Source organism: Balaenoptera physalus (assembly GCF_965194825.1).
Source record: "Balaenoptera physalus genome assembly, chromosome: 6".
NCBI lineage: Eukaryota > Metazoa > Chordata > Mammalia > Artiodactyla > Balaenopteridae > Balaenoptera > Balaenoptera physalus.
In genome coordinates, this window is record NC_138885.1 from 72882957 (window position 1) to 72910930 (window position 27974).

General features: G+C 38.3%; 1 protein-coding gene and 1 pseudogene across 3 annotated transcripts in view; one reads left to right on the forward strand and one right to left on the reverse strand.

Annotated features, from left to right (window-relative positions):
• The window catches only part of CWC22 (CWC22 spliceosome associated protein homolog), a 69689-nt gene that overhangs the window by 27241 nt on the left and 14474 nt on the right, over nucleotides 1-27974 (reverse strand). The window contains exons 1-6 of one of the 2 annotated variants that reach the window (XM_082466699.1): nucleotides 21533-21671; nucleotides 20623-20762; nucleotides 15898-15965; nucleotides 14435-14545; nucleotides 11613-11852; nucleotides 817-945 (exon numbers count right to left, since the gene is read on the reverse strand). In XM_082466699.1, the coding sequence (XP_082322825.1) occupies nucleotides 817-945; nucleotides 11613-11852; nucleotides 14435-14545; nucleotides 15898-15965; nucleotides 20623-20649 (575 nt within the window). In that variant the 5' untranslated portion in view covers nucleotides 20650-20762; nucleotides 21533-21671. Of the gene's footprint in view, nucleotides 1-816; nucleotides 946-11612; nucleotides 11853-14434; nucleotides 14546-15897; nucleotides 15966-20622; nucleotides 20763-21532; nucleotides 21672-27974 lie in introns of those variants that run through there. The other variant, XM_082466698.1, reaches the window with a different exon arrangement.
• Nucleotides 21748-27851, forward strand: LOC309663190 (zinc finger protein 821 pseudogene; annotated as a pseudogene). The gene has a single exon. The product of its transcript is annotated as a zinc finger protein 821 pseudogene (transcript).

Below are 27974 nucleotides of genomic sequence, written 5' to 3' on the forward strand. Positions count from 1 at the left end.
CAAAAGGCACAAAAACAATGTCTTTATAGTTATCAGGTTTAGGTATGACATCTGAATCACTAGAGTAGAAAATGAGAAAAGAGAATTCAGCTTATAAACTGTAAGATCTTAATCTACCCTTCTCTGAGTCTGTTCTTTCTGAGTAAAATGTGACAGCTCTTCCCTACCTCGGAGGACAGTGGCTGCCTCCTGGCCACCTTACTAACTCCCACAACCTGCTACACCTTACTTTATATCCCCAATGTTTTGAGATGATGAATCAAGGTCATATGAAATGACATGGGCAAACAGCCCTCAGATTTTAAAATAATAAATAGAATATAGAATATGTCTATTTCCTGACCCTTTAAAATATCACAACTTCTTAAAAACCACACAGAAAATGGTTGTTATTCCCTTCTGCTTTTCTAAAATTTATTACTAATCTTTCTCATTTCGTTCACATTCCCACTTTGCTTTCATTAGAAATTAAACTGGTCTGAGGTAGCACTTTACGTATATATAAAAAAATTAAACGTTTATTATTCCTCATGAGTTTAAAATTATTGGAAGTATTCAGTAAACAAATATATGTGTAAAAATTATTATGTGACATCAAAGCTTCTCAAAAAGTAAAAATTCCACATAATCTCTAACATTGGAGTATAAGTTATTTGTTAGTAGCTTACATTTTTACAGGAACTGTATTTTAAATATTCCTTGAAACTTCCTTTGAAATGAAGTAGCATAATAAATCAATGATTATTATTCGTGTAGATACTATGTTCCTTTGAAAAAGTGCTATGAAATTCTACAAATAAAATAGTTGATGCTTACCTTCCTCTAACTATATTTTCTTGAAGAAGTTCTTGAATAATAATACCAATATTGGAAATGTTGACTTTGTTGATCAGACCATTGATGGACTTCTTTAGGGCTTCCCAGCTCATCCTCTGGTATGCTAAGCTAAAAAGAATTGATTTTAATAAAGAGGAAAACTTACTCAACAATTACAATAACAAGAGGTTATAATAACATAAAAAATACTTAGTGTTCCTTTACTTTCAACATTTTCACAAAGTGACCCCAAAGTGCAGTAAAATATATGACCATGTGGATACACAGATTATATCCTAAACCATATTTTACTCTCTGTACATGTGATACTCAGGTACAGACTATTTCCTTTTAATAACAAAATAAAGTAATAAAAGGATATGTAAGGATAACATTTTGTTCTTATGTCCATGAATATTGCAGTTTATAATATTTATTAGTTAGATTCAGTACATGCTTACTTTACATTATAACAATTTACTTAAACTTGTCTTCAAAGAAAATGTTTTAAAATAAAAGCAACTATTTTTTATTTTAAATTACAATATGAAATACCTAAATATAAGCCATGAAAAAGAAATTATTATTATGTCCCTTCTCAAAAGCATGACAAGAAAACAAAATTAAGTGTTTTAAACCATAAAGAAATAGAATTAATTACAGGAAAAGGGAGAGTCATACGAAATCATGGGGCTGAAAGACTGTTCAAAGTATCTTAAAGAACATCTCTATATTTAGGCAGTACGTACAGGTTTATCAGCTGAATCTTAGATGGCTATACTGTTTTTTAACTTAGAGCTTAGGTAAGTTATTTAGTTTAACTGCGTTTCTTTACGATGAACTTGGTAATATCTAATGTCTTTCAAAGCTCTAAAATTCTATGGTTTTTATAATTATTTCTCTGTGGAATATGATTTCAACTTAAGAAAGTCTTAACTTTTCTTTTTCCTTATACTTCTCTGGCAGTCTGGTGAAGGTAATGAACTTCTTAGAATAATATATATAAATACATAGGATTACAAAGGATACCAATCATATTGAAACAGAGTTTTCAAAGCATGAAAAGGACAAAAGTTTGATATAGTATTCTACGTGCTTCTTAACACATTAATAACAAGAAGTGGTGGTAGGCATGATAACTTCTTTAATTTGCAAGTAGCATAAACAGTATTTTGAGGTATTTGCAACAAATAGTCTATTAATACTATGGTCTGTTGCCTACATTCCTGATAGAAAGAAATGCTAAATTAGATCAATTTTTAAAGATGCAATTTTCTTCCCATTCACATTCATGGACTGTCTGAATTCTATCCATGGACCTCTTGAAAGTTTGTAGGTTAAGAATCCCTGTTCTGAACCCTCCTACACTGTTGATGGGAATGTAAACTGGTACAGCCACTATGGAGAACAGTATGGAGGTTCCTTAAAAAACTAAAAATGGAGTTACCATATGATCCAGCAATCCCACTCCTGGACATACATACAGAAAAGATGAAAACTCTAATTCGAAAAGATACATGCACCCCAATGTTCATAGCAGCACTATTTACAATAGTCAAGACATGGAAGCAACTTAAATGTCCATCCACAGATGAATGTATAAAAAAGATGTAGTATATCTATACCATGGAATATTACTCAGCCATAAAAAAGAATGAAACATTGCCATTTCCAGCAACATGGATGGACCTAGAGATTATCATACTAAGTGAAGTAAGTCAGACAGAGAAAGACAAATAAGATATTATTATCACAATATTATATCACTTACACATGGAATCTAAAAAATAATGCAAATAAACTTATCTACAAAACAGAAACAGATTCACAGACATGGAAAACACACTTATGGTTACCAAGGGGAAGGCAGGAAACGGATAAATTAGGATTATGGGATTAACAGATACACACTACTGTACACTAAATAGATAAACAACAAGGATTTACTGTATAGCACAGGGAACTATATTCAATAACTTGTAATACATAATGGAGAAGAATCTGAAAAAGAATATATAACTGAATGACTTTGCTGTATACCTGAAACTAACACAATTTATATTTAATCAACCATACTTCAATGGAAAAAAAAAAAAGAAAAAAATAAAGAATCCCTGTTCTGGAGTGGTATACCAGGTATACCAAGGAGGGGTGGTGAGGAAGAGTATTTTATCACTGACATTGTCCTCAGCAGACACTGAAGATAAAAAGCAGACTGACTTGCAGTTAATTTCATTACTGTTTCTAAATTCTCTATAGATTACACACTCCCTTACTGCCTGCATCCAAGGTGGAAGACTCCTCCGGCCCCCTAACCCCAACCGTTTAGTATGCTACTGTCTAGAGTAGTAAGATCTATGGTTTAACAATTAGCCTGATCAATAAGATATTGCTGATACATAATCACAAACTCTCCTATTAAACTTTGGTCAACAGATGATAATCAAGTACACTTGTACTTCTTTTTTTTTTTTTTTTATAAATGGATTCCGGTGGCCTCATCTGAAGGATAAGTTACTTTTTGACATAATACTAAGTCCTGTCAATCATAGGGTTCTTTTTTATTTATTTATTTATTTATTTATTTATATTTTTGGCTGTGTTGGGTCTTCGCTTCTGTGCGAGGCTTTCTCTAGTTCTGGCAAGCGGGGGCCACTCTTCATCGCGGTGCGCGGGCCTCTCACTATCGCGGCCTCTCTTGTTGCGGAGCACAGGCTCCAGACGCGCAGGCTCAGTAGTTGCGGCTCACGGGCCTAGTTGCTCCGTGGCATGTGGGATCTTCCCAGACTAGGGCTCGAACCCGTGTCCCCTGCATTGGCAGGCAGATTCTCAACCGCTGCGCCACCAGGGAAGCCCTACACTTGTACTTCTTAATTAGGAAACCTACACTTAACCTGATTTAGTATCTACTGAAAGCAACGACTACACTTCTACTTCTCCTGTCCCTTTTATAGCCTATAAGCAGAGTTCAACTGTATATAAAATTATCTTCCAAGAATCTGTTTAAAATTGCATATACTGTGGACTCTTCTCTGCCCACTTTATAAGGAAGTCAGACTTCGGGATTAACAACAATGTATCTGGTCTTTTACAATTAGGATTGCTTTGGACTGGATTGGAGACAGTGAACACTTCTCACTAATGCTGCCACTACTGCCTCCAGTAAGAGCAGAATTCCGACATGATCATGAAACTCCCACAAACCACAGAAGGCATTTCCCAATCCCTTCTCAACATACCACTCCAGGCATCACTACCAAGTGCCAGAATATGACGCATAGAGAAAAACTTACTTATTAGTTTTAAATTTAATGTCATTTATTTTTTTATTTTTTTTATTTTTTTGTTTTTTTATACTGCAGGTTCTTATTAGGCATCAATTTTATACATATCAGTGTATACATGTCAATCCCAATCACCCAATTCAGCACACCACCATCCCCACCTCACCGCAGTTTTCCCCCCTTGGTGTCCATATGTCCATTCTCTACATCTGTGTCTCAACTTCTGCCCTGCAAACTGGCTCATCTGTACCATTTTTCTAGGTTCCACATACATGCATTAATATATGATATTTGTTTTTCTCTTTCTGACTTACTTCACTCTGTATGACAGTCTCTAGATCCATCCACGTCTCAACAAATGACTCAATTTCGTTCCTTTTTATGGCTGAGTAATATTCCATTGTATATATGTACCACATCTTCTTTAGCCATTCGTCTGTTGATGGGCATTTAGGTTGCTTCCATGACCTGGCTATTGTAAATAGTGCTGCAATGAACATTCGGGTGCATGTGTCTTTTTGAATTACGGTTTTCTCTGGGTATATGCCCAGTAGTGGGATTGCTGGGTCATATGGTAATTCTATTTTTAGTTTTTTAAGGAACCTCCATATTGTTCTCCAGAGTGGCTGTATCAATTTACATTCCCACCAACAGTGCAAGAGGGTTCCCTTTTCTCCACACCCTCTCCAGCATTTGTTGTTTGTAGATTTTCTGATGATCCCCATTCTAACAGGAGTGAGGTGATACCTCATTGTAGTTTTGATTTGCATTTCTCTAATAATTAGTGATGTTGAACAGCTTTTCATGTGCTTTGTGGCCGTCTGTATGTCTTCTTTGGAGAAATGTCTATTTAGGTCTTCTGCCCATTTTGGATTGGGGTGTTTGTTTCTTTGATATTGAGCTGAATGAGCTGTTTATATATTTTGGAGATTAATCCTTTGTCCGTTGATTCATTTGCAAATATTTTCTCCCATTCTGAGGGTTGTCTTTTCGTCTTGTTTATGGTTTCCTTTGCTGTGCAAAAGCTTTGAAGTTTCATTAGGTCCCACTTGTTTATTTTTGTTTTTATTTCCATTACTCTAGGAGGTGGATCAAAAAAGATCTTGCTGTGATTTATGTCAAAGAGTGTTCTTCCTATGTTTTCCTCTAAGAGTTTTATAGTGTCCAGTCTTATATTTAGGTCTCTAATCCATTTTGAGTTTATTTTTGTGTATGGTGTTAGGGAGTATTCTAATTTCATTCTTTTACATGTAGCTGTCCAGTTTTCCCAGCACCACTTATTGAAGAGACTGTCTTTTCTCCATTGTATATCTTTGCCTCCTTTGTCATAGATTAGTTGACCATAGGTGCGTGGGTTAATCTCTGGGCTTTCTATCTTGTTCCATTGATCTATGTTTCTGTTTTTGTGCCAGTACCATATTGTCTTGATTACTGTAGCTTTGTAGTATAGTCTGAAGTCAGGGAGTCTGATTCCTCCAGCTCCATTTTTTTGCCTCAAGACTGCTTTGGCTATTCGGGGTCTTTTGTGTCTCCATACAAATTTTAAGATGATTTGTTCTAGCTCCGTAAAAAATGCCATTGGTAATTTGATAGGGATTGCATTGAATCTGTAGATTGCTTTGGGTAGTATACTCATTTTCACAATGTTGATTCTTCCAATCCAAGAACATGGTATATCTCTCCATCTGTTGGTATCATCTTTAATTTCTTTCATCAGTGTCTTATAGTTTTCTGCATACAGGTCTTTTGTCTCCCTAGGTAGGTTTATTCCTAGGTATTTTATTCTTTTTGTTGCAATGGTAAATGGGAGTGTTTCCATAATTTCTCTTTCAGATTTTTCATCATTAGTGTATAGGAATGCAAGAGATTTCTGTGCATTAATTTTGTATCCTGCAACTTTACCATATTCATTAATTAGGTCTAGCAGTTTTCTGGTGGCAGTTTTAGGATTCTCTATGTATAGTATCATGTCATCCGCAAACAGTGACAGTTTTACTTCCTCTTTTCCAATTTGTATTCCTTTTATTTCTTTTTCTTCTCTGATTGCCGTGGCTAGGACTTCGAGAACTATGTTGAATAATAGTGGTGAGAGTGGACATCCTTGTCTCGTTCCTGATCTTAGAGGAAATGCTTTCAGTTTTTCACCATTGAGAATGATGTTTGCTGTGGCTTTGTCATATATGGCCTTTATTATGTTGAGGTAGGTTCCCTCTATGCCCACTTTCTGGAGAGTTTTTATCATAAATGGGTGTTGAATTTTGTCAAAAGCTTTTTCTGCATCTATTGAGATGATCATATGGTTTTTCTTCTTCAATTTGTTAATATGGTGTATCACATTGATTGATTTGCGTATATTGAAGAATCCTTGCATCCCTGGGATAAATCCCACTTGATCGTGGTGTATGATCCTTTTAATGTGTTGTTGGATTCTGTTTGCTAGTATTTTGTTGAGGATTTTTGCATCTATATTCATCAGTGATATTGGTCTGTAATTTTCTTTTTTTGTAGTGTCTTTGTCTGGTTTTGGTATCAGGGTGATGGTGGCCTCATAGAATGAGTTTGGGAGTGTTCCTTCCTCTGCAATTTTTTGGAAGAGTTTGAGAAGGATGGGTGTTAGCTCTTCTCTAAATGTTTGATAGAATTCACCTGTGAAGCCATCTGGTCCTGGACTTTTGTTTGTTGGAAGATTTTTAATCACAGTTTCAATTTCATTACTTGTGATTGGTCTGTTCATATTTTCTGTTTCTTCCTGATTCAGTCTTGGAAGGTTATACCTTTCTAAGAATTTGTCCATTTCTTCCAGGTTGTCCATTTTATTGGCATAAAGTTGCTTATAGTAGTCTCTTAGGATGTTTTGTATTTCTGCAGTGTCTGTTGTAACTTCTCCTTTTTCATTTCTGATTTTATTGATTTGAGTCCTCTCCCTCTTTTTCTTGATGAGTCTGGCTAATGGCTTATCAATTTTGTTTATCTTCTCAAAGAACCAACTTTTAGTTTTATTGATCTTTGCTATTGTTTTCTTTGTTTCTATCTCATTTATTTCTGCTCTGATCTTTATGATTTCTTTCCTTCTGCTAACTTTGGGTTTTGTTTGTTCTTCTTTCTCTAGTTTCTTTAGGTGTAAGGTTAGATTGTTTACTTGAGATTTTTCTTGTTTCTTTAGGTAGGCTTGTATAGCTATAAACTTCCCTCTTAGAACCGCTTTTGCTGCATCCCATAGGTTTTGGGTCGTCGTGTTTTCATTGTCATTTGTCTCTAGGTATTTTTTTATTTCCTCTTTGATTTCTTCAGTGCTCTTTTGGTTATTTAGTAACGTATTGTTTAGCCTCCATGTGTTTGTCTTTTTTACGTTTTTTTCCCTGTAATTCATTTCTAATCTCATAGCGTTGTGGTCAGAAAAGATGCTTGGTATGATTTCAATTTTCTTAAGTTTACTGAGGCTTGATTTGTGACCCAAGATGTGATCTATCCTGGAGAATGTTCCGTGCGCACTTGAGAAGAATGTGTAATCTGCTGTTTTTGGATGGAATGTCCTATATATATCAATTAAATCTATCTGGTCTATTGTGTCATTTAAAGCTTCTGTTTCCTTATTTATTTTCATTTTGGATGATCTGTCCATTGGTGTAAGTGAAGTGTTAAAGTCCCCCACTATGATTATGTTACTGTCGATTTCCTCTTTTATAGCTGTTAGCAGTTGCCTTATGTATAGAGGTGCTCCTATGTTGGGTGCATATATATTTATAATTGTTATATCTTCTTCTTGGATTGATCCCTGGATCATTATGTAGTGTCCTTCCTTGTCTCTTGTAACATTCTTTATTTTAAAGTCTATTTTATCTGATATGAGTATAGCTACTCCAGCTTTCTTTTGATTTCCATTTGCATGGAATATCTTTTTCCATCCCCTAACTTTCAGTCTCTATGTGTCCCTAGGTCTAAAGTGGGTCTCTTGTAGACAGCATATATATGGGTCCTGTTTTTGTATCCATTCAGCCAGTCTATGTCTTTTGGTTGGGGCGTTTAATCCATTCACGTTTAAGGTAATTATCGATATGTATGTTCCTATGACCATTTTCTTAATTGTTTTGGGTTTGTTTTTGTAGGTCCTTTTCTTCTCTTGTGTTTCCCACTTAGAGAAGTTCCTTTAGCATTTGTTGTAGAGCTGGTTTGGTGGTGCTGAATTCTCTTAGCTTTTGCTTGTCTGTAAAGCTTTTGATTTCTCCATCAAATCTAAATGAGATCCTTGCCGGGTAGAGTAATCTTGGTTGTAGGTTCTTCCCTTTCATCACTTTAAGTACATCATGCCACTCCCTTCTGGCTTGCAGAGTTTCTGCTGAGAAATCAGCTGTTAACCTTATGGGAGTTCCCTTGTATGTTATTTGTCGTTTTTCCCTTGCTGCTTTCAATAATTTTTCTTTGTCTTTAATTTTTGCCACTTTGATTACTATGTGTCTCGGCGTGTTTCTCCTTGGGTTTATTCTGTATGGGACTCTCTGAGCTTCCTGGACTTGGGTGGCTATCTCCTTTTCCATGTTAGGGAAGTTTTCGACTATAATCTCTTCAAATATTTTCTCTGGTCCTTTCTCTCTCTCTTCTCCTTCTGAGACCCCTATAATGCGAATGTTGTTGCGTTTAATGTTGTCCCAGAGGTCTCTTAGGCTGTCTTCATTTCTTTTCATTCTTTTTTCTTTAGTCTGTTCCGCAGAAGTGAATTCCACCATTCTGTCTTCCAGGTCACTTATCCGTTCTTCTGCCTCAGTTATTCTGCTATTGATTCCTTCTAGTGTAGTTTTCATTTCAGTTATTGTATTGGTCATCTCTGTTTGTTTGTTCTTTAATTCTTCTAGGTCTTTGTTAATCATTTCTTGCATCTTCTCAATCTTTGCCTCCATTCTTATTCCGAGGTCCTGGATCATCTTCACTATCATTATTCTGAATTCTTTCTCTGGAAGGTTGCCTATCTCCACTTCATTTAGTTGTTTTTCTGGGGTTTTTTCTTGTTCCTTCATCTGGTATATAGCCCTCTGCCTTTTCATCTTCTCTATCTTTCTGTAACTGTGGGTTTTGGTCCGCAGGCTGCAGGATTGTAGTTTTTCTTGCTTCTGCTCTCTGCCCTCTGGTGGTTGAGGCTATCTAAGAGGCTTGATGGTAGGCTCTGGTGGTGGGTAGAGCTGACTGTTGCTGTGGCGGTCAGAGCTCAGTAAAACCTTAATCCACTTGACTGTTGATGGGTGGGGCTGGGTTCCCTCCCTGTTGCTGTGGCGTCAGAGCTCAGTAAAACCTTAATCCACTTGACTGTTGATGGGTGGGGCTGGGTTCCCTCCCTGTTGGTTGTTTTGCCTGAGGCAACCCAACACTGGAGCCTACCCGTGCTCTTTGGTGGGGTTAATGGCAGACTCTGGGAGGGCTCACGGCAAGGAGAACTTCCCAGAACCTCGGCTGCCAGTGTCCTTATCCCCCCGGTGAAACAGAGCCACCACTCGCCTCTGCAGGAGACCCCCCAACACCAGCAGGTAGGTCTGGTTCAGTCTCCCCCAGGGTCACTGCTCCTTCCCCTGGGTCCCGATGCACACATTACTTTGTGTGTGCCCTCCAAGAGTGGGGTCTCTGTTTCCCCCAGTCCTGTCAAAGTCCTGCAATCAATTCCCACTAGGCTTCAAAGTCTGATTCTCTAGGAATTCCTTCTCCCGTAGCCGGACCCCCAGGTTGGGAAGCCTGACGTGGGGCTCAGAACCTTCACTCCAGTGGGTGGACTTCTGTGGTATAAATGTTCGCCAGTCTGTGAGTCACCCACCCAGCAGTTATGGGATTTGATTTTACTCTGATTGCGCCCCTCCTACCGTCTCACTGTGGCTTCTCCTCTGTCCTTGGATGTGGGGTATCCTCCTTGGTGAAGTCCAGGTTCTTCCTGTCAATGATTGTCCAGCAGCCAGTTTTGATTCTGGTGCTCTCGCAAGAGGGAGTGAGAGCACGTCCTTCTACTCCGCCATCTTGGTTAATCCTCTAATGTCATTTAAATGTCCCCCTTCTAGCTCATAAATTTTTTTTTAAAATTAATTAATTAATTTATTTATTTTTGGCTGTGTTGGGTCTTAGTTTCTGTGCGAGGGCTTTCTCTAGTTGTGGCAAGCGGGGGCCACTCTTCATCGCGGTGCGCGGGCCTCTCACTATTGCGGCCTGTCTTGTTGCGGAGCACAGGCTCCAGACGTGCAGGCTCAGTAGTTGTGGCTCACGGGCCTAGTTGCTCCGCGCCATGTGGGATCTTCGCAGACCAGGGCTCGAACTCGTGTCCCCTGCATTAGCAGGCAGATTCTCAACCACTGTGCCACCAGGGAAGCCCTGCTCATAAATTTTTTAAACTTTAATTTATTTCAAATATTTATACTTTATTTTATATAAATGACATTTCTACTTCAAGCTAATTCTTGCAACAAATTTAGATTTCATTTATATAAGGTTCTCAAGTACTTTCCAGTTGCCATGAAAATACCCAAGAAAGATGTGGGAAGACTTTCTTGACTCACCTGGAATCTGTTTTTCTTAAAGCATAGCTATCTTCTATCCCAATCTTTTTCCTGACTACCTGGCAATTGAATGATCACTTCAATCTTGGACCACAGTTTTCCTGGTTATCTCATTCCACTACAGGAAAAGGCCTTGAAAACTTAGCTGCACTTTCCTACATAGTTCCTCTTCATCCCAATTATTTTGCAAAGGGAAGAAAAGGTACTTAAAGGTTGAATGGTCATATATGAATTTTGATTGTTTGCCTTAGTGTAGCAAAAAACTATAGTCTAAGATGTTATGGTCTAAGAAAAGGAGGGAAAAGAGAAAACTGTCAACTGTTTCAGAGGTTAGTACAGGTGTTGGCAAACTACACCCATGAGCCACATTTAGCCTACAGCCTGTTTTTTGCAAATAAAGCTTTACTGGAACAAAGCCATTCTCATTTGTTTACATATTTTATCTATGACTGTATTCACTACAACGGCGAAGGGGAGTAGCTGTAACAGACAGAATAATGCACAAAGCCTAAAATATTTACTATCTGGCCTTATACACAAAGCCTAAAATACTTATTGATATTATCTGGCCTTTTATGGAAAAGTTTGCCGACTCCTGGTTTGGTACAACTGGAAAGATCCATTTTAGTTCTGAAATATCAATATTACTCTTGATTATCGACGAAAAATGGATACTACTAATAGGCATGCATGCAACTACAAAAGGAATAGCTTGAAAACAGGAAAGAAAAAAAAGATAAGCGATCTATCCTCAAACTTTTCCATTCATTCATGCAAAAAATAAAGAGCTTATGAGCTAATGTCAGGGAAAATAGTAAGCAGAGCTCCAGTGGAGCTTCTGAAGGTAGGAAGGAAAGAAGCCTAATTTGAGGTCTCTATCATTGTGGACTCATGCAAATTCTCAGCAGCCAAGGTTAATTAGAGCACAGATGATTTTTTTAAATGAGGGTATCACTGCCTTGTATACTTAGTGATATTGACATGCCTGTTTTTATCTGTAATCTGTTCTTGCATCATCCTGAGCTTTGCAGGAGGAATATATGCTCCACCAGTGCGAGTAAGAAGAGGATCCAGCTCCTCTTTCTTCTTCTTTGCAGTAGGTTCATCCTGAGCAGAGGAACTCTGGGTTACCAATGGTTCTGGGCTTCTTCTCCCAGGAGATGGAGACTTCCGGGACCTTTTCCGATCCACATCTCTTTCTCTGCGTTTTTCTCGGTCTCTACTTCTGTAATATATTTTGTTAATGGAGAAAAGACAATACAAATTACATTCTTAACTGAACTGCATACCAAATGAGTGAGACCATTTGGGGGCCACAAATTCAGACAAGGAAAAGTGGTTAAGGAAGTGCCTCACAGAGAAAATGTAACAAACTAGGTCATCAAGGCTTAACAGGATTTACATTGGGGGCAAGGTAGGAAGGTGGGAGGGGGAATGGAGGATGGCATTCTGCAACTAGTAGAAGACAGAATAACTACTGAAAAGCTGAGCAAGGGTATTTGGGCCAGAATAAGTAGAAACAATAAAGAATCATATATAACAGTAGTTGGAAAGATAAGTTCAAGTCAGACTATGAAATCTTAAAAGACAAGCAAAGACTTTAAGTTGTTTATCCTGGAACTGATGAGGAATCTTTAATGTTAGTTTCTGAGTGGAAGAGTGACGTGAAAATAGTGTTTTAAGATGACCAGTTGGCCTGTGATGTACATGATAAGTTGTATAAAGGAGAAACCAGAGTTTATCTCCAATAATGGCAATTTAGGAGTAAGAATGTTATAATAAACTGTAACATTTGAAATTGTTTTTTGATAGAACTCGTAATTTATTATAAATCTCAAAATATCAGAAGCTTCTGGTTGAGACAATGTGAAAAAATAAACCATTTTCTAGCACAATAACTTTTCCCTACTAATGCAGGTGACTATCCTTTTTTAAGTTAGCACTTTTAAAATGGGTATTTAATGTTCCCAAACTATCAAGAATGAGCAAGAAATAATGCGTTGCCTTGCTTTTTGCTATCTTTCCCCAGAGAAGAGTCTGTCCACTTGGCTGTTTATTACTTATACTGCCTGGAAACTCAGATTATTCTGCTCATGCTTTGTGCAACCATGAGTTATATGAATACAATAAATAAAAACAAGTTTCATATTATCACTGCATTACCAGGAAACCATTCAACAGAATTTAGCTAAATCTAGAGGGTATATCTGAGATAATATGTCTTAATAAATGGAGAGACAGAAGCAGTCACCTACCCAGGCAGCTGTGGAGGAACTCTTTAAAACCAAAGTATAAAGAGACCTGAGTGATTGCCCCATGAAGACAGAGTCTGTACCTACTAAGACAATGTGAACAGTGGGGGAAAAAAGTGGTTCCAAACAGAAACCCCAATTAGTCAAAAGCAGGTGCTCTGAAATCTAGCCAGAGATTTGTAATTGAGTTGCTTCTTACTGTAGATGTAAAATGTTCCAAGAGAAGAGCAACAGAAGGGATTTACTGACACTGGTTATGATTCTTCTGAGAAACGCCAGGTAAGACTGCTCACTGGCTGGTAAAATCATGTCCTTACATGATTATAGTGTTTGTTCCTTTAGAGTGCAGAAGTAATATTCTTCTGAGTCTAAACAGAAGTATTTCTCTTCAAGTGTTTTTGTACTACAGCCTTTATATTCTACATAATACACAACCTGCTTACTTCACAGTGTGACTGTGTGGATCAAATGAGACTTTATATACATACAGTGGACCAAACACAGAGTTACAGTGAAGTAATACAGTTAGGGCATATGGAAATAAACATGGGCTTTGGAGCCAGAATTGAGCTCAAATCTCAGTTTCATCATCTACTAGATGGGTAATGGCAACCTCAGGTTAGTTAATCAGTTCAGACCCCAATCCCTTACATGTTAAATTGTGAGATACAGTACCTAGTGTGTAAGAGTTTTGACAGTATTTGAGAAGATACAGGAATACCTAGCTCACCAATTATGGTGGTAGTAGCTGCTCTTATTAAGGTGTCAATAGGGTAACAGCAGATGAACCTGGCTTTTGAGGTTAATCTGACATTTAAGGATTGGTTACATATTAGAAAGTAAGTAGTGAGAAGGAAATTTTGGCTGCAGATATCAAATAATGTGTTTGATATCTCCAAACTGGAGATATTACTTCTCTACTCCAAACTGTGGAGAAATTTGATCAAAATTCTAGTGGGTTATAGTCTCAGTAGTCATGGAGTGGATAATGTGAGAGAGACATCAAAAAGGATATAGAACTAGGTGAACAATAAAACATGGTAGGCAAGTTTTTGAAACTGGATGACTAATAAGGTGGGAAATCAAGTTCTTCAAGACTCAAGTAAGAATAATTTATACTTAGATAAAAACTGCAGACTGGTAACTTCATTCTCAATGTCCCTCTGCCATTATGTAGGAAAGTATATTAAGATCACTCTATGTCATATAATATAAATGGCTTTCATTCAGTAAACAATCTCAAAAACTCACATAAGCCAATTCCTCATGTAGTACAGTATAATGAATAAAAGCTTGGGCTCTAGAGTCAGAGAGACCAGGACTTGCCACTGATACACTTCTAAAACACAAACAAATGACTTAACTTCTCTAAGGCTCATTTTCTTCATCTATAAGAGACATATATTTACTGCAATTAGGAGTTAATTCACATTAAGTCCTTGTTAGAAAGCCTGGCGCCTAAAAACATCCATTTAATGCTAGCTGCGATTATTATTAAGCATAAAGAAAATTTAAACAAATATATGTTTCTATAGTTAAAATATCCAATACTAACCGTGACTCCATGCTATCATCATAAGAACGTCCTCTTCTTGAATGCTCGTAGTCTGACCTGCTATAATCAAAGTAATCTCTATCCCGAGGGGATCTTTCTTGTTCCATGTATCTAACACATAAAAGAAGAAAACCAAAGTTTTAAGTTGAAAATAATGATGTTATACTTAGGAAAGTCATATACTGGTAATGGCAACATAACTCTATGACTGAACAAAGTCTTATCAAGTGGATTTTAACAAACAGCTTATTTTGTTGACACCTATTCATTTAGTCATGATGATTATAAAAGCTTTCAGCTGGTGTGCAACAAAACAACTCCTGGAATTCACTTAACCAAACCTGACACCCTGATTCGTACTGTCCTTAGTAAAAGATATATATCTGCATATCATATATAGTTTAACATGAAAAAGGCTATCCTCCAAATGATTCCTTTTGCTGAGTCGGCTCATTTTACCAAAGTACTGAACAAATGACATCAGTGTCATTGGTTGGTCTCCATAAAGACCAGTTTAACTCTACTACAAAAGACTATTTTTATCAGCTGCTATTCTTGAAATTATATTATTAGATATCTGTAAGAATGGATTGAAATTATTAGCAAACAGGGATAGAGAGTATAAATCTGCTATTTGAATCTTAGAAGTAATAAAATCAGAGAACCTTAAGAGAAGTTAAATACATACACACACGATAAATAGACACAGTAACATAATCCATGTTTTATATACATATCTACAATTAATTTATACACACACACACATACATGTGTGTATGTCTGTAGAGAGATTTTTAAAAAAATATATATATAGGGAGGAGGTGATCGTAGATGCATACCACAGTGATTAACGTGATGCCCATAAAGCAAAGGTTTTTAGAGACAGCAGAGTGGAATATGAACAAAGTACATAGGGAATAAGAAATTAGACAAATGAAACAAAGTTTAGAGGGTGCTTCTCCTTTCATAAGTTATTTTAATGGTTATAGCTTACTAAGTGAAATAACTAAAGTCCTACTATGAATGCATGATGAACATTAATGGTAATATTTCTGGATCTTTGATCTTAACACAATTATGGTAAGATATATACAAAAACATTTTGAAAACTTATATAAAGAGCTATGTAAATATAAAGGATAGTATTAACAGTAAAAGCACTTCAAAATAATGTGATTTCAACTCACCTTTCCATTTTATAAACTTTCATTCTATTTAGTATCTGCGATATTAAAATTATTCCCTTTCACCTAAAAAATTTCATAAAATCTAGAATTATTTACTAGAAATTCCTAGAACAGCCATTCAAGGATGATCTGTTCTCAAGCTCACTCAATAATATTGCCTGTAAAACCATCAAAAAGAAGTTGTTTACCCTAAAATTAGAAATCTAAGAGCTAGATAATTTCCTAAACTCAATATAAAAAATCTAAATGGTATTTGGAACACATAGAACTGTTTACCTGTCTTCTGGAGAGGAGGTCCTCTGATATGAGTTATAGTTTTCCCTTCTGTCATGACTAGAAGAATGCTTTCAAAGGAACAAAAGAGGGGGAGGGGGCATTTAAAAAGTCTGTTAAAAAACATATAGACAATGACAAATGTATCTTGGAAAGTTGGAAGTGCTTTAAAAAATTATTTCAAAATATTTTTTTAACCATAAGAATAATTTGTATTACCTAAATAGTATATAAGATAAAACAAAATTTTCAGGTCATCCAAGGTAAATGTTTGTGGTTTTCACTATAGATCAAATACTGTTTTTAACAAAAAAACTCAAGGTAGAAGAAAATTCTCTAATTTTTGATGCCACTTAGTTAATATTTTATTCCTGTGTAATAAGATATAAATTTACAGAACATCATTTTTTTTAATTAATTTATTTATTTTTGGCTGCGTTGGGCTTTCGTTGCTGTGCGCGGGCTTTCTCTAGTTGCGGTGAGCGGGGGCTACTCTTTGTTGTGGTGCAGGGGCTTCTCACTGCGGTGGCTTCTCTTGCTGCGGAGCATGGGCTCTAGGTGCGTGGGCTTCAGTAGTTGTGGCTCACAGGCTCTAGACTGCAGGCTCAGTAGTTGTGGCACACGGGCTTAGTTGCTCCATGGCATGTGGGATCTTCGCAGACCAGGGCTCGAACCCGTGTCCCCTACATTGGCAGGCGGATTCTTAACCACTGCACCACCAGGGAAGTCCCTAGAACATCATTTTTATAAAGGCCTTTCCTGGTGAAAAACAAGACCAAAGCTTTCCTTTGGTGAAAAACATGACCAAGGGCCAGAGATTTTCTAGCAAGAGCTCACTTCTGTAGTTATGTCCAAGTCTTTTATAACATTGCACTTACTTTCTTATCTCCATTAGCTTATAGAAACCACAACATTGGTCCAGGTTACTAAATCTGGATAAAATAAATACCTAGAAGAAACTGACTCTAATGTATTTATGAAAATTCATTTTTGTTTTCAGCAAACAATATTTGAGTGTCTGATATGGCATGTATGGCAATATGGTAGGCTGTAAGGATTTAAAAAATATGACTTGTAAAATATAGCTCCTAAGCCAAATCCTTTGAAAAATAACAGACATACAAATAAGTAACTTCAGTGTAACATGAGATTGAAGATATGTCACACTGAGACAGAGATATGAACCACCCAGTTTAAGAACATATCCTAATTTAAAAGTCCAAATATAGTTAAGAAGCCAAAATATTTATCTCCATAAATAGGTAAATTTTTTAAACCACTGGTATAAAAACATTCATATTGACAAGCTTATTTTTAGGAATTAAAGTAATTTTAATTAACTGAACTGTAAGAAAGGAAAAACAGTATGTTTTCAAAGTATCTTAATCTTGAAATCTAGGAAAAAATAATTCAAATAATGAGTAACTTGTTCCACATACTTACATGCTTCCCTCCTTAATGGGAAAAATATACATTTAAAAATTGAAAATTATACTGCAAAGAAATATAAACAAGCTCCAACTTCCTCTTATGTTATGACTATCTAATTACCAGCAGTGTGAGTATAACATTATCACAAGTAAATTGTCAATACAATCTTCTTAAGTATTGAATTTTTTGAACAGCATACACTAATTAGACTAATGCATGTTGGTGAATAAACATGTGATCAAATTTATAATTTAAAGTAGCCAGTCTGGCTGTATTTCACACTGAATGCAAACATCTTAAAATCCTGTTTCCAATGTGTATAACTTTTAAAAATTATTTCACTGGGCAGCTTAATTAAATAGAACTGTTCAATATATATGATATAGGTTTCCATAACACTTGACATCTAGATCCTAAACCAAATATAGAGCACAAGATTCATTCAATTCATGGTAACACTAAACACGATATTTACTTATTTATTATAAGACACAGCCCTTCCTGTCTAGACACTCTGGCGGATAAAAAAGATAGGAAAAACCTTCAAGGAACTTAAGATCTTATGGGAGAGAGACGGTTATAAAGATTTCTACAATTAAACACATCAGATTATATATGAGAGAGACAGAGAAGGGGGAGGAGAAGGGGAAGGAGGGAAAGGAGGGGAGAGAGAAAGAACAATAAAATTGCACTGTCTAATTTTTCTTTTACAAGGCATGACAATTATTTTAACTACATTAGGGAGCAGGCCTCAATTCTGTGCTAATGATTTTTAACACGTCTACGCAATATCTATTGTGGGTAAGAGGGAGAAACCAAAAATACTGAGATCGTGAATCAGGATTTTGTAAATATGATCAAATTAACAAATGACTGGCACACTAGTCAGTGCTAACAGGAGATCTTGAGTAGGAACAAGCACTGTGGTACAGAGTACTGAGGGTGACAGTGAGTAAAGGGGAACCTGAACTGGGCTTCGGTAGGTTTTACTGAGTGCAAAATAATTTCGAAGTGTGATCCAACTAATAATAACCTAATTTCCCTATTTCCCTTATCATAGAGTTTAGATTCTAAGAGCAGTAGTTGAAAGTAACATATTGTTGAAATTACCTTTAAAAATTCTCTAAATTGTTCATTAAGTGAAGCAAATATGGTACACAGTGCAGTCACCTGTAGTCTCTGACCATGTAGAGAGAGCAATATGAGGAGGTGAGTGGAGCAGACAGCCTGTGTTCAGAGGCTCTGAGCATCCGTTAGGCTCAGGGAACAAGTCTTCAAGAGCCAGAGGGAGGAGGGGCTGGAAGAGTTAGGGAGCTTGCTTCCAGCTGGCTAAGGAAGCTACGGGAAGGCTCAATAGAAAAATAAGGGATCCTCAGCTAAAGCCTCCTGAACCTTACAGATGAGGTCTCAGAATGTCAAGAGAGGATCTGAGCTTCACCTGAGGTAAGAATGGGCCCAAACCAGCTAGTGGACCTGCTTATAGCCAACAAGATGGAGAGAAGGAGACAAACTAAACTGGCTGGAGGGCTGAGCCACTAAGTGTGAAGGGCTTGCTGATTGAGGACATCCCTTCCTAAGCTGGGGGAATGCCCCAGAGGACCACAAGACGGAAACGTGGAGAAGCACAGTCTAAGAGAAACAGGACGAGGATTCTGAGAAAGACTAAACACTTCTCCTTTGGTGTAAATGTTACAGAGTCTAAATCTCTGTGCTCTTGCCTAACACGGCTCAGTTGAGAGCCAGTTCCGCACAAGCTCTCCTTTCTCCTTATGTCCCCAGCTCCTAACACAGTCTGCCACCTACTCGGCCCACAATTAATTGTTTAATTAACTGTCATTGGACCAATCAGTACAAGTCCCAAAGAGGCGGATTTCAGAACACTATATGAAAGTATCTACTGACAGATGGGGCCAGCTTCAGGGACAGTGAGCCCCCTGCCAAAGGCGCTATGCAAGCACAGCCTGGATGTCTACCTAGGAGGGAGGCTGGAGAGTGGCTTCTCACACTCAAAAGAAGTTCAAAGAGATGGCAGCAGAGCCTGCCTCGGCCTGTAAGCATACGATTCAGTTTATTAAGCATTTACCACACCCCAGGCCTGGTACCTGGTGCCTGCTGTTAAGGAGCTCCCATCTACTCACACTCTTTAAAGTAGGTTTAGGGGTGCAGAGGTGGTGGAGGAGGGGAAGGGACAAGTGCCGGTCTTTACAATCAAATAAAAATCCACCTTTCCCTTTACTGACTCCAAGACCCAGGAAGTGATGTGCCTGCTTGTATGAGCAGATCTGTGGACTACACAGATTGGCTGGCAGATCTGTGCAGCTGAAAAGAAAAGGAGGTAGAGTGGTTTGCTTTCCTGCCAAGTCTGCTCACAGGCAGAGGAGCAGTTCTGAAGCAGATGGAGTTACTGGTTCCTGTGACTGCTCTGACCTCCTCTACTATTCTACTTTTCTCAGAACCTGCTCCAGCCACACTAGACTCTTCACCTTTGCCTCTGTTGTCCCCTCTGCTTGGCACACTCTTCTCCCAGATATCTATGTGGCTAACTCCCTCATCTCCTTCAAGTGTGTGCTCAAAAATGCCCCTTTTCACTGGCCCTCCCTATGAAAAATTACATCATTCCAACGCTACTCATCAACCTTACCCTACTTGTTTTCTCCATAGCGCAAGTCTAGCATTTAACACTCTAATATACTATATAATTCACTTACATATTTAAGTTTATGATTTTTCTTTCTCTCCCACTAGAATGCAAACCCCATAAGATTCCTGTTTTATTCACCATTTTACCCAAAGTGCTTAGAATAATCACTGGGACATAGTAAGAATTCAGTGAATATCTGATGAATAAATGAATGTATAATGTCTAAAGTAAAGTACAGCACAGAATAAGGAGCTCATTTACGCATATGCAATATGCAACAAGAGGTTCACTTGTAGACAGACATGTAGGAACTGTGACCAACTGAGGAAGAAGATACTCATCTTCCATTTCATGCTCACGCAGGAAAGAATGCTCTTTGAGAAGAATGGTGGAATTTCCCGCTGTATTTCTTTTGCCTGGGCTCACTCACATGCACTTTCTTGATTCACACACACACACACCCTGTATGTTCTCTCAACTGCCCACTTGCACATCTGGCCAAGTATCTACATTTGAAATTGTGTTAAGTTAAATGTGTGTATGACGCAATTCTACTGTCTGGTTCTAATGTCCTAATTATATAAATGCATTTTTGTTTAAAGGGTAGATAACTGACTACAAGTTTATGTTCTTTATTATAAGTTTCAAACACTTACCTTTATTTGTGCCACGCTACTTTTCATTTTCTGTTGCCAGTTGATCTGATATGTCAAAGACTCCTTAAGCTGGTCCAAATAACAAGTACCGAACGGTATGAATTCCTTGACAGTTTAGTTTTACTGTCTGCAAATGACACCTATAAAATATGCCAAACAAACCTTTGTTAACACTTATAAAATGTGTGTAAAATAACAACATATTATTTCCACACAATGGACATTTGACCACCTTATTTTTCTTAATAGGCAAAGATATAATCAATAATTAAATGTAAGTTCAAAAACTCCTTAAATAGTTCCATTTAACAATGTATAAAAAACATGTATTAGTAGAAAAGACTGAACAAAAGAGCAATAACAAAGGCTTATTAAACACCATAAAGTATTCTAATACAAAACATCCAATGTTTCGATTTAAACTAAGAATGAAATAGCCAGTGTTCTTGTAGTAATGATCATTCAGAAATATACACCACATGGAAATATAAGGTGCTAATGCAGATGGGGATGTACACAAATCACTAAGTCAAGAAAAGTTTCCATTACAATGGTTAGCATGCTATCTAGGTTAGTAAAAATAATATACACCAGATTAACTTGTCAATCTATAAAATATAACTGCAGTCTAAAGCACATCATTGCTCAGGGACTCCCAAAGTGGAGAGAGCCAAAGAAAGGAAGCCCCACGGGCTAGATATACTCTCCCAAATCTCTGACCACCGCTGAACCAATACATGTACTAAATAGTGTCCTCCGGAGCTGCCCTCTGCCCGCCGGGGCCCAGTCCCGGAGAGCCCCTGCCCAGCCGGCCCGAGCTGCGGCCCAGGGCCCACTGTCCGGCAGTCCGTCTGTCCGGAGGCGGGGCCCAGGGACCTGGAGCGCCGCGGAGCGCCGAGGCGCCGGATACCTGGGATTCAGGCAAGTTTACTTTGCTCCGTGGGAACTGCACCAGAGCTGGAGATATGATAGAAGACTGCCTGAAAGCTGCTTCCTTTGCCACTTCCTGTGGAGGCCTGTCTTTGCCATTTGCGGTTTCTTTCTTCTTTGGTCAGCACCTTGCAAGGAGGTAGTAACATCCAGTCGTGAAACTGGGAAAAGCCAGAGCTCTTGGATCAGGGAAACATGTCCCGTCGGAAACAGACAAATCCAAATAAAGTTCACTGGGATCGAGTATTTGCTGGGCTAGAAGAGCAAGCCCGCCAGGCGATGATGAAAACTGATTTTCCTGGAGACCTTGGCAGTCAGCGACAAGCTATCCAACAACTAAGAGATCAGGACTCCAGTAGCAGTGACAGTGAGGGTGATGAAGAGGAGACCACACAAGATGAAGTCTCTTCCCACACATCAGAGGAAGACGGAGGGGTGGTCAAAGTGGAAAAAGTTAGAAAATGCAGAACAGCCTGTTGGTGGGAACAATGTGGTAGAGCATGAGGTCACGGAGAATTTGAATTCTGACCCCTTACTTGGACTCTGCCAGTGTCCCCTCTGCCAGCTAGACTGTGGGAGTCGGGGGCAGCTGATTGCGCATGTGTACCAGCACACTGCAGCAGTGGTGAGCGCCAAGAGCTACATGTGTCCTGTCTGTGGCCGGACCCTTAGCTCCCCCGGGTCATTGGGTTGCCACCTCCTAATCCACTCGGAGGACCAGCAGTCTAACTGTGCTGTGTGTGGAGCCCGTTTTACTAGCCATGCCACGTTTAACAGTGAGAAATTTATGAAGTCCTTAATATGGAATCCCTACCGTCAGCCCACAGAGAGGGCCCCTCCAGTGCTGAGGGGAAGGGCATTGCCTTTAGTCCTCCAGTGTACCCTGCTGGAATTCTGCTTGTGTGCAACAACTGTGCTGCCTACCGGAAACTGCTAGAAGCCCAAACCCCCAGTGTACGCAAGTGGGGCCCTGCGTCAACAGAACGAGCCTCTTTGGAAGTCCGGCTGCAGCGGCTGGAACGAGAGCGCACAGCCAAGAAGAGCCGGCGGGACAATGAGACCCCCGAGGAGCGGGAGGTAAGGCGCATGAGGGACTGAGAAGCCAAGCGCCTGCAGCGCATGCAGGAGACAGATGAGCAGCGGGCATGCCGGCTGCAGCGAGATCGGGAGGCCATGAGGCTGAAGCGGGCCAATGAAACCCCGGAGAAGCGGCAGGCCCGGCTCATCCGGGAGCAGGAGGCCAAGCGGCTTAAGAGGAGGCTGGAGAAAATGGACATGATGTTGCGAGCTCAGTTTGGCCAGGACCCTTCTGCCATGGCAGCCTTAGCAGCCGAAATGAACTTCTTCCAGCTACCTGTGAGTGGGGTGGAGTTGGACAGCCAGCTCCTGGGCAAGATGGCCTTTGAAGAGCAGAATAGCAGCTCTCTGCACTGAACCACACCCTCCTGCCTGCCTTCCCACTCAGCCGTCCCCAGGGTCCTCTCCTTGCTGCCGGAGGCAGGCCCGAGTTTGTTGCAGGTGGACCTGTGTACCCCTTGCGTATGGGAGCAGGATGATGGGGTCAGGAGGGACCCAGCTCAAGGCAGCTCTGGATGAGGGAGCAGGCACTCCAGACACGATTCCCCAGCCCACTGCTGCAGGGCATGCGCATAGGACTCTGGGGCCCCAGTGTGGCCCTGGCCCACGCCCACCCCACGGAGTTGCGAGGGCAAATAAATTAATTTTATCTTTAAAAAAAAAAAAATAGTGTCCTACTCAGGATCACAGGACTGAACTGAGATGTGAACAACTGCTTAAGAGACAGAATTTGCAATTTAAGCCTAATCAAATTAATTGCCTGAAGGGTCACCATTCCTCAGAGGAATGTACCAGAATCCAAAGCCTTAACATAATAGTAAAATGTCCAGGATACAATTAAAAAATAACTCAACTTATCAGAAAGCTGTGGCCCAATCTTAAGAAAAAAGACAAAGGAAACCAACACTGAGACACCAACCCAAATGCTGAAACTAGTATACGAGGTTTTTAAAGCATACTCAAAAGTGCAAAGGAAAACATGCTTGCAAGGAATAAAAATATAGAAAATTTCAGGAAAAAACCCCAAACAAACACAAAACAAAAAATGAACCAAACTGAAATCCTAGAACTGAAAAATATATGAAGCAAAAAATTCAAAATGGAGATAAAGGAAAGCCAGAAAGCTTGATGTAAGATCATTAGAAATTATCCAATCTAAAGAACAGATAAAAAATTTTAATGAACAGTATCAGGGACATGTGGGACAATTATCAAAAGACCTAGTGCATGTGTAATTAAAGTCCAAGAAGGAAAGAGAGAAAGAATGGGATAGAAAAAATATTTCAGGAAATTACAGCCAAAATTTCCCCAAATTTGATGAAAGGCACAAATTCACAGATTCACAAAGCTTGGAGAATCCCCGGCAGGATACACGTAAAGAAAACCACACTTACACACATAGTCATATATAGTAGTCAGTAGTCAACCACAATGCGAATTTGCAACAGGGGAGAAAAAAGAACCAAAACTTCCAAGGCCCTGACTTTTTTCTTAAAGTACTTAAAAAGGAAAATTTGTTTGTATTTTTTATTTACATTTTATATTTTTGAACATATTGTTAGGGGGTCAGCCATTTTTAATGATCTCGGATGACCAAACCAACCTTCAGAGCGTTCTCTGTTCTACTTCTGACTTTACTTGTGGTGTGACCATGTTCATTATAATCTCAAAGGAGAAAAAAAACCTTGTAAAAAAAACAAAAACCACCACAACAAAAAATCTTATTCCGAGCATTCCAGTAACCTTTTTGTGTATGTACTTAGCTGTACTGTAAGAAGTTCGTTTGTATGAGATGGTTAAAAAGGCCAAAGATAAAAGGTTTCTTTTTTTTCCTTTTTTCATCTATGAAGTTGTTATTTATTTTTTTTGGCCTGTTTGATGTATGTGTGAAACAATGTTGCTGAAAATCAAAGATAAAGAGAAAATCCTGAAAGCAGCAAGAGGAAAAAAACAACATATTATGTAAAAGGAAATAATTCAAATTACTGATGACTTCTTATCAGAAACTAAGGAGACCAGAAGACAGCTGAATAATTTTTAAAGTGCTGAAAGAGTAAGAAACTGAATTAATCTAGAATTCCAGCAAAAATAATCTTAAGAATGAAGATGAAATAAAGACATTTACTGATTGAACAAAGCAAACAAAAACAACGAAGAGAAACTAAGAAAATGTATCACCAGCAGACCTGCACTGTAAGAAATGCTAAAGGAAGCTCCTCAGGCTTATCGGAAATGATATGAGATGGAAGTCTGGATTTTCAAAAAGGAATGAGTAACACTGGAAATGGTAACTTTCTCGAGAAATATAAATGACAACTTTTTCCTTTATCTAAAATACACAGGTTTGTTTTAAAGCAAAAACTACAGTGTCTAGAGAGGGCATAGTGTATGCAGATGGGATATATATGGACTAAAATGGACCTACATGAGGCAAGGTTTCTGTATTTTTTTCTGAAGCAGAACAATACGAACTCTAAGAGGCCTGTGAAAAGTTAAGGCTATATAATGTGTTCTCTAGAGCAATGACCAAAAAAATAACATAAATAAATATAGCTAAAAAGTCTACAGACAAATTAAAATTCAATTTAAAAAAATATTTAACTTATAAAGGCAGGAGAGAAGGAACAGAAGAACAAAAAACAAAGGGGACAAAATGAAATAAAATAAGATGGCAAACCTAAATCTAACTCTATTAATTATATCAAATATTAATGCACAAACATTTCTAATTAAAAAACAGAAGCTACTCCTCCCTCACCTCAGGTGATACAACCCTGAAGGCACAACCTTGTCTTGGATGGATTTTATGCCCCAGTTGCCTCAAGATGACTTACACAATGTGTATGTGCCATACACAAATCACATGATTCTTTTCAAAGATCCTGTTTTTATGGCTATAAATGTATAGAGCTATAAAACTCAGAATCTTACTCAACTAACTTTTGCGCAAAGGCAATGGTATTTTTGTTTTTTACTTCTACTAGCACAATTGTTATATTCTAGCATATCCTTATCACCTAGTATTATTTATACATACACTTGTTCAACAACAACAAATATTTATTGCACTTGTATTATTTTGCCAGGCATTTTTCTAGGAACTGGGCAGACAGCAATGAACAACCATAACAAAATCCCCTGCCCACATGGAGCTTATGTCCTGCTTATAAAAAGTAAATCTATAATGATAAGCAAAGCACTAAGCTACTAATAAAGCAAAGTGGCTGGTTGGGCTTTTTTCACACACGCCAGTTTCAGATCATTACTTAATATTGTAAAACCTGATCCCTAAGTCACTATTTAAATAATTAAATAATAAATCAAATTAACTATTTATTAATTAATAAATTAATTAATAAACTAAAAATAATTTGAAATAAGAAAACTTGCATGATCAGAAAATTACCTGTACATCTATTGGGGCCCACCTGACTTACTACAGCAGAAGATACGTATGTGGGGGTGTGGGGAATACCTAGGCACGCTGGTTTTATGAAAGCATCCCCAAGGTAATTCCAACATTTAACTCTTCCTCAAGACTGCTCAGCTTTCAAATTCTGGATGAGAAACTGGTTCTCAATTTGTCTTAAACCATGAGCCACTTAAGGTAAAATATAGAGAGACTCCACAGCTTACCTACTTTATAATGAAGAACTTAGTCATAAATCATTTGGAAAGGGAAACATAAATCCCAAATATTAATCCTTAACTCACTGGTAAGAAGCACATTCATGCGTGTAAAAAAAAAATCAGTTATCAGTGCTTTTAAATCTGAGAAATTCTGGGCACAATTTATAGGGAGAAAATTCTCACTCGTAATGCACTGACGGCCACAGCGCAGGTTTTCTGGAGCTTAAGATATCAGCCATGGGACTTCCCTGGTGGCGCAGTGGTTGAGAATCTGCCTGCCAATGCAGGGGACACGGGTTCGATCCCTGGTCTGGGAAGATCCCACATGCCTCGGAGCAACTAAGCCCGTGTGCCACAACTACTGAGCCCGCGTGCTGCAACTACTGAGCCTGCGTGCCTAGAGCCCGTGCTCCACAACAAGAGAAGCCACCGCAATGAGAAGCCCGTGCACCGCAACAAAGCGTAGCCCCCGCTCGCCAAAACTAGAGAAAGCCGGCGCGCAGCAACGAAGACCCAATGCAGACCCCAAAAAAAAAAATCAGCCATGATAATTAAAGTAACACTATCTACTATAACATGATCACAAACACAAATTTAAGCACTGAAATGCAGTCATCCAGATGATAAAATATGTTCATAAAACACTTTTATTATCCTTAAAATGGAAACAAAACATGAAAAATTGAGAGAGGAAAACAAGAGGAAAAAAAACCTGCATCGAGTTCAGCTTTCCTATATAAATGAGATATGTATCTGATAACAATAAATGTTTCAATGATTATGTACTTCTCAAGTTAAAAAAAATCATATACATAGACTGAAATAAATTCTATAAATTTTATTTTGCCTGTAGGCTTAAATATGCTTGTTAACTGGTGAGATCTGGAACATACTTTATGTAAAAATTAAAAGCCTAGAGAACTGTCAATGTCCTTACTATCCATAATTTGTTCTTGCTCCCAGGATGATACTGTATTATACCTCAATAACGGATTCCTCTCTCCTCTAATAATGTTGTTATATAAATTAATAGTTTTTGCTCGTTCCTTACATTCACTCCTCTATGAATGAGCCTCAGGAATTGAATCGTCCAGAAGGAACCTCAAAAGAATCCAAGTAAAAGCCTCTACCTAGTACTCTTTACTTTTTTCAGGGAATATGCTGATGGATACTGCTGCCATCATCACCTGTGACTGATTTCCAGGACTTTTCTGATCCTGAAGGAGAAAACACTGAAGACAGAACAAGGGCCTCCTTCCCCTGATGCTAGACAGCAGTGACTGCCATGCACTTCTTTGCATATTTTTGTCCGTGATCCTCTTGGTTGTTTTTTTCCCTCTCTGCTGGCTGACACTTCTAAATCAGCACTGTATAACAGAACTTTCTGCACTGACGGAAAGGTTCATATTCTGCCCTGTCAGTAGCCACCATACCAATACAATAGTCACTGCCCACGTGTGGCTACTGAGCACTTCAAATGTACCTAGTGGGACTGAGAAAATTAATTTTATTTGATTTTAATTAAGTTTATATTTAAACATGAATAGCCACATGTGGCTACTGGTTACTATACTGAACAACACAATTCTAAATGATTAGCAGACACTGGGGCCTTTTAGTCATGGTACTCCCAAGATCCTTGTTTTTGACAATCTCCAGATATGATACTAATTAATTCTTCAGATACTGTCAAAGTTAAAAAAAAAAACTCATAT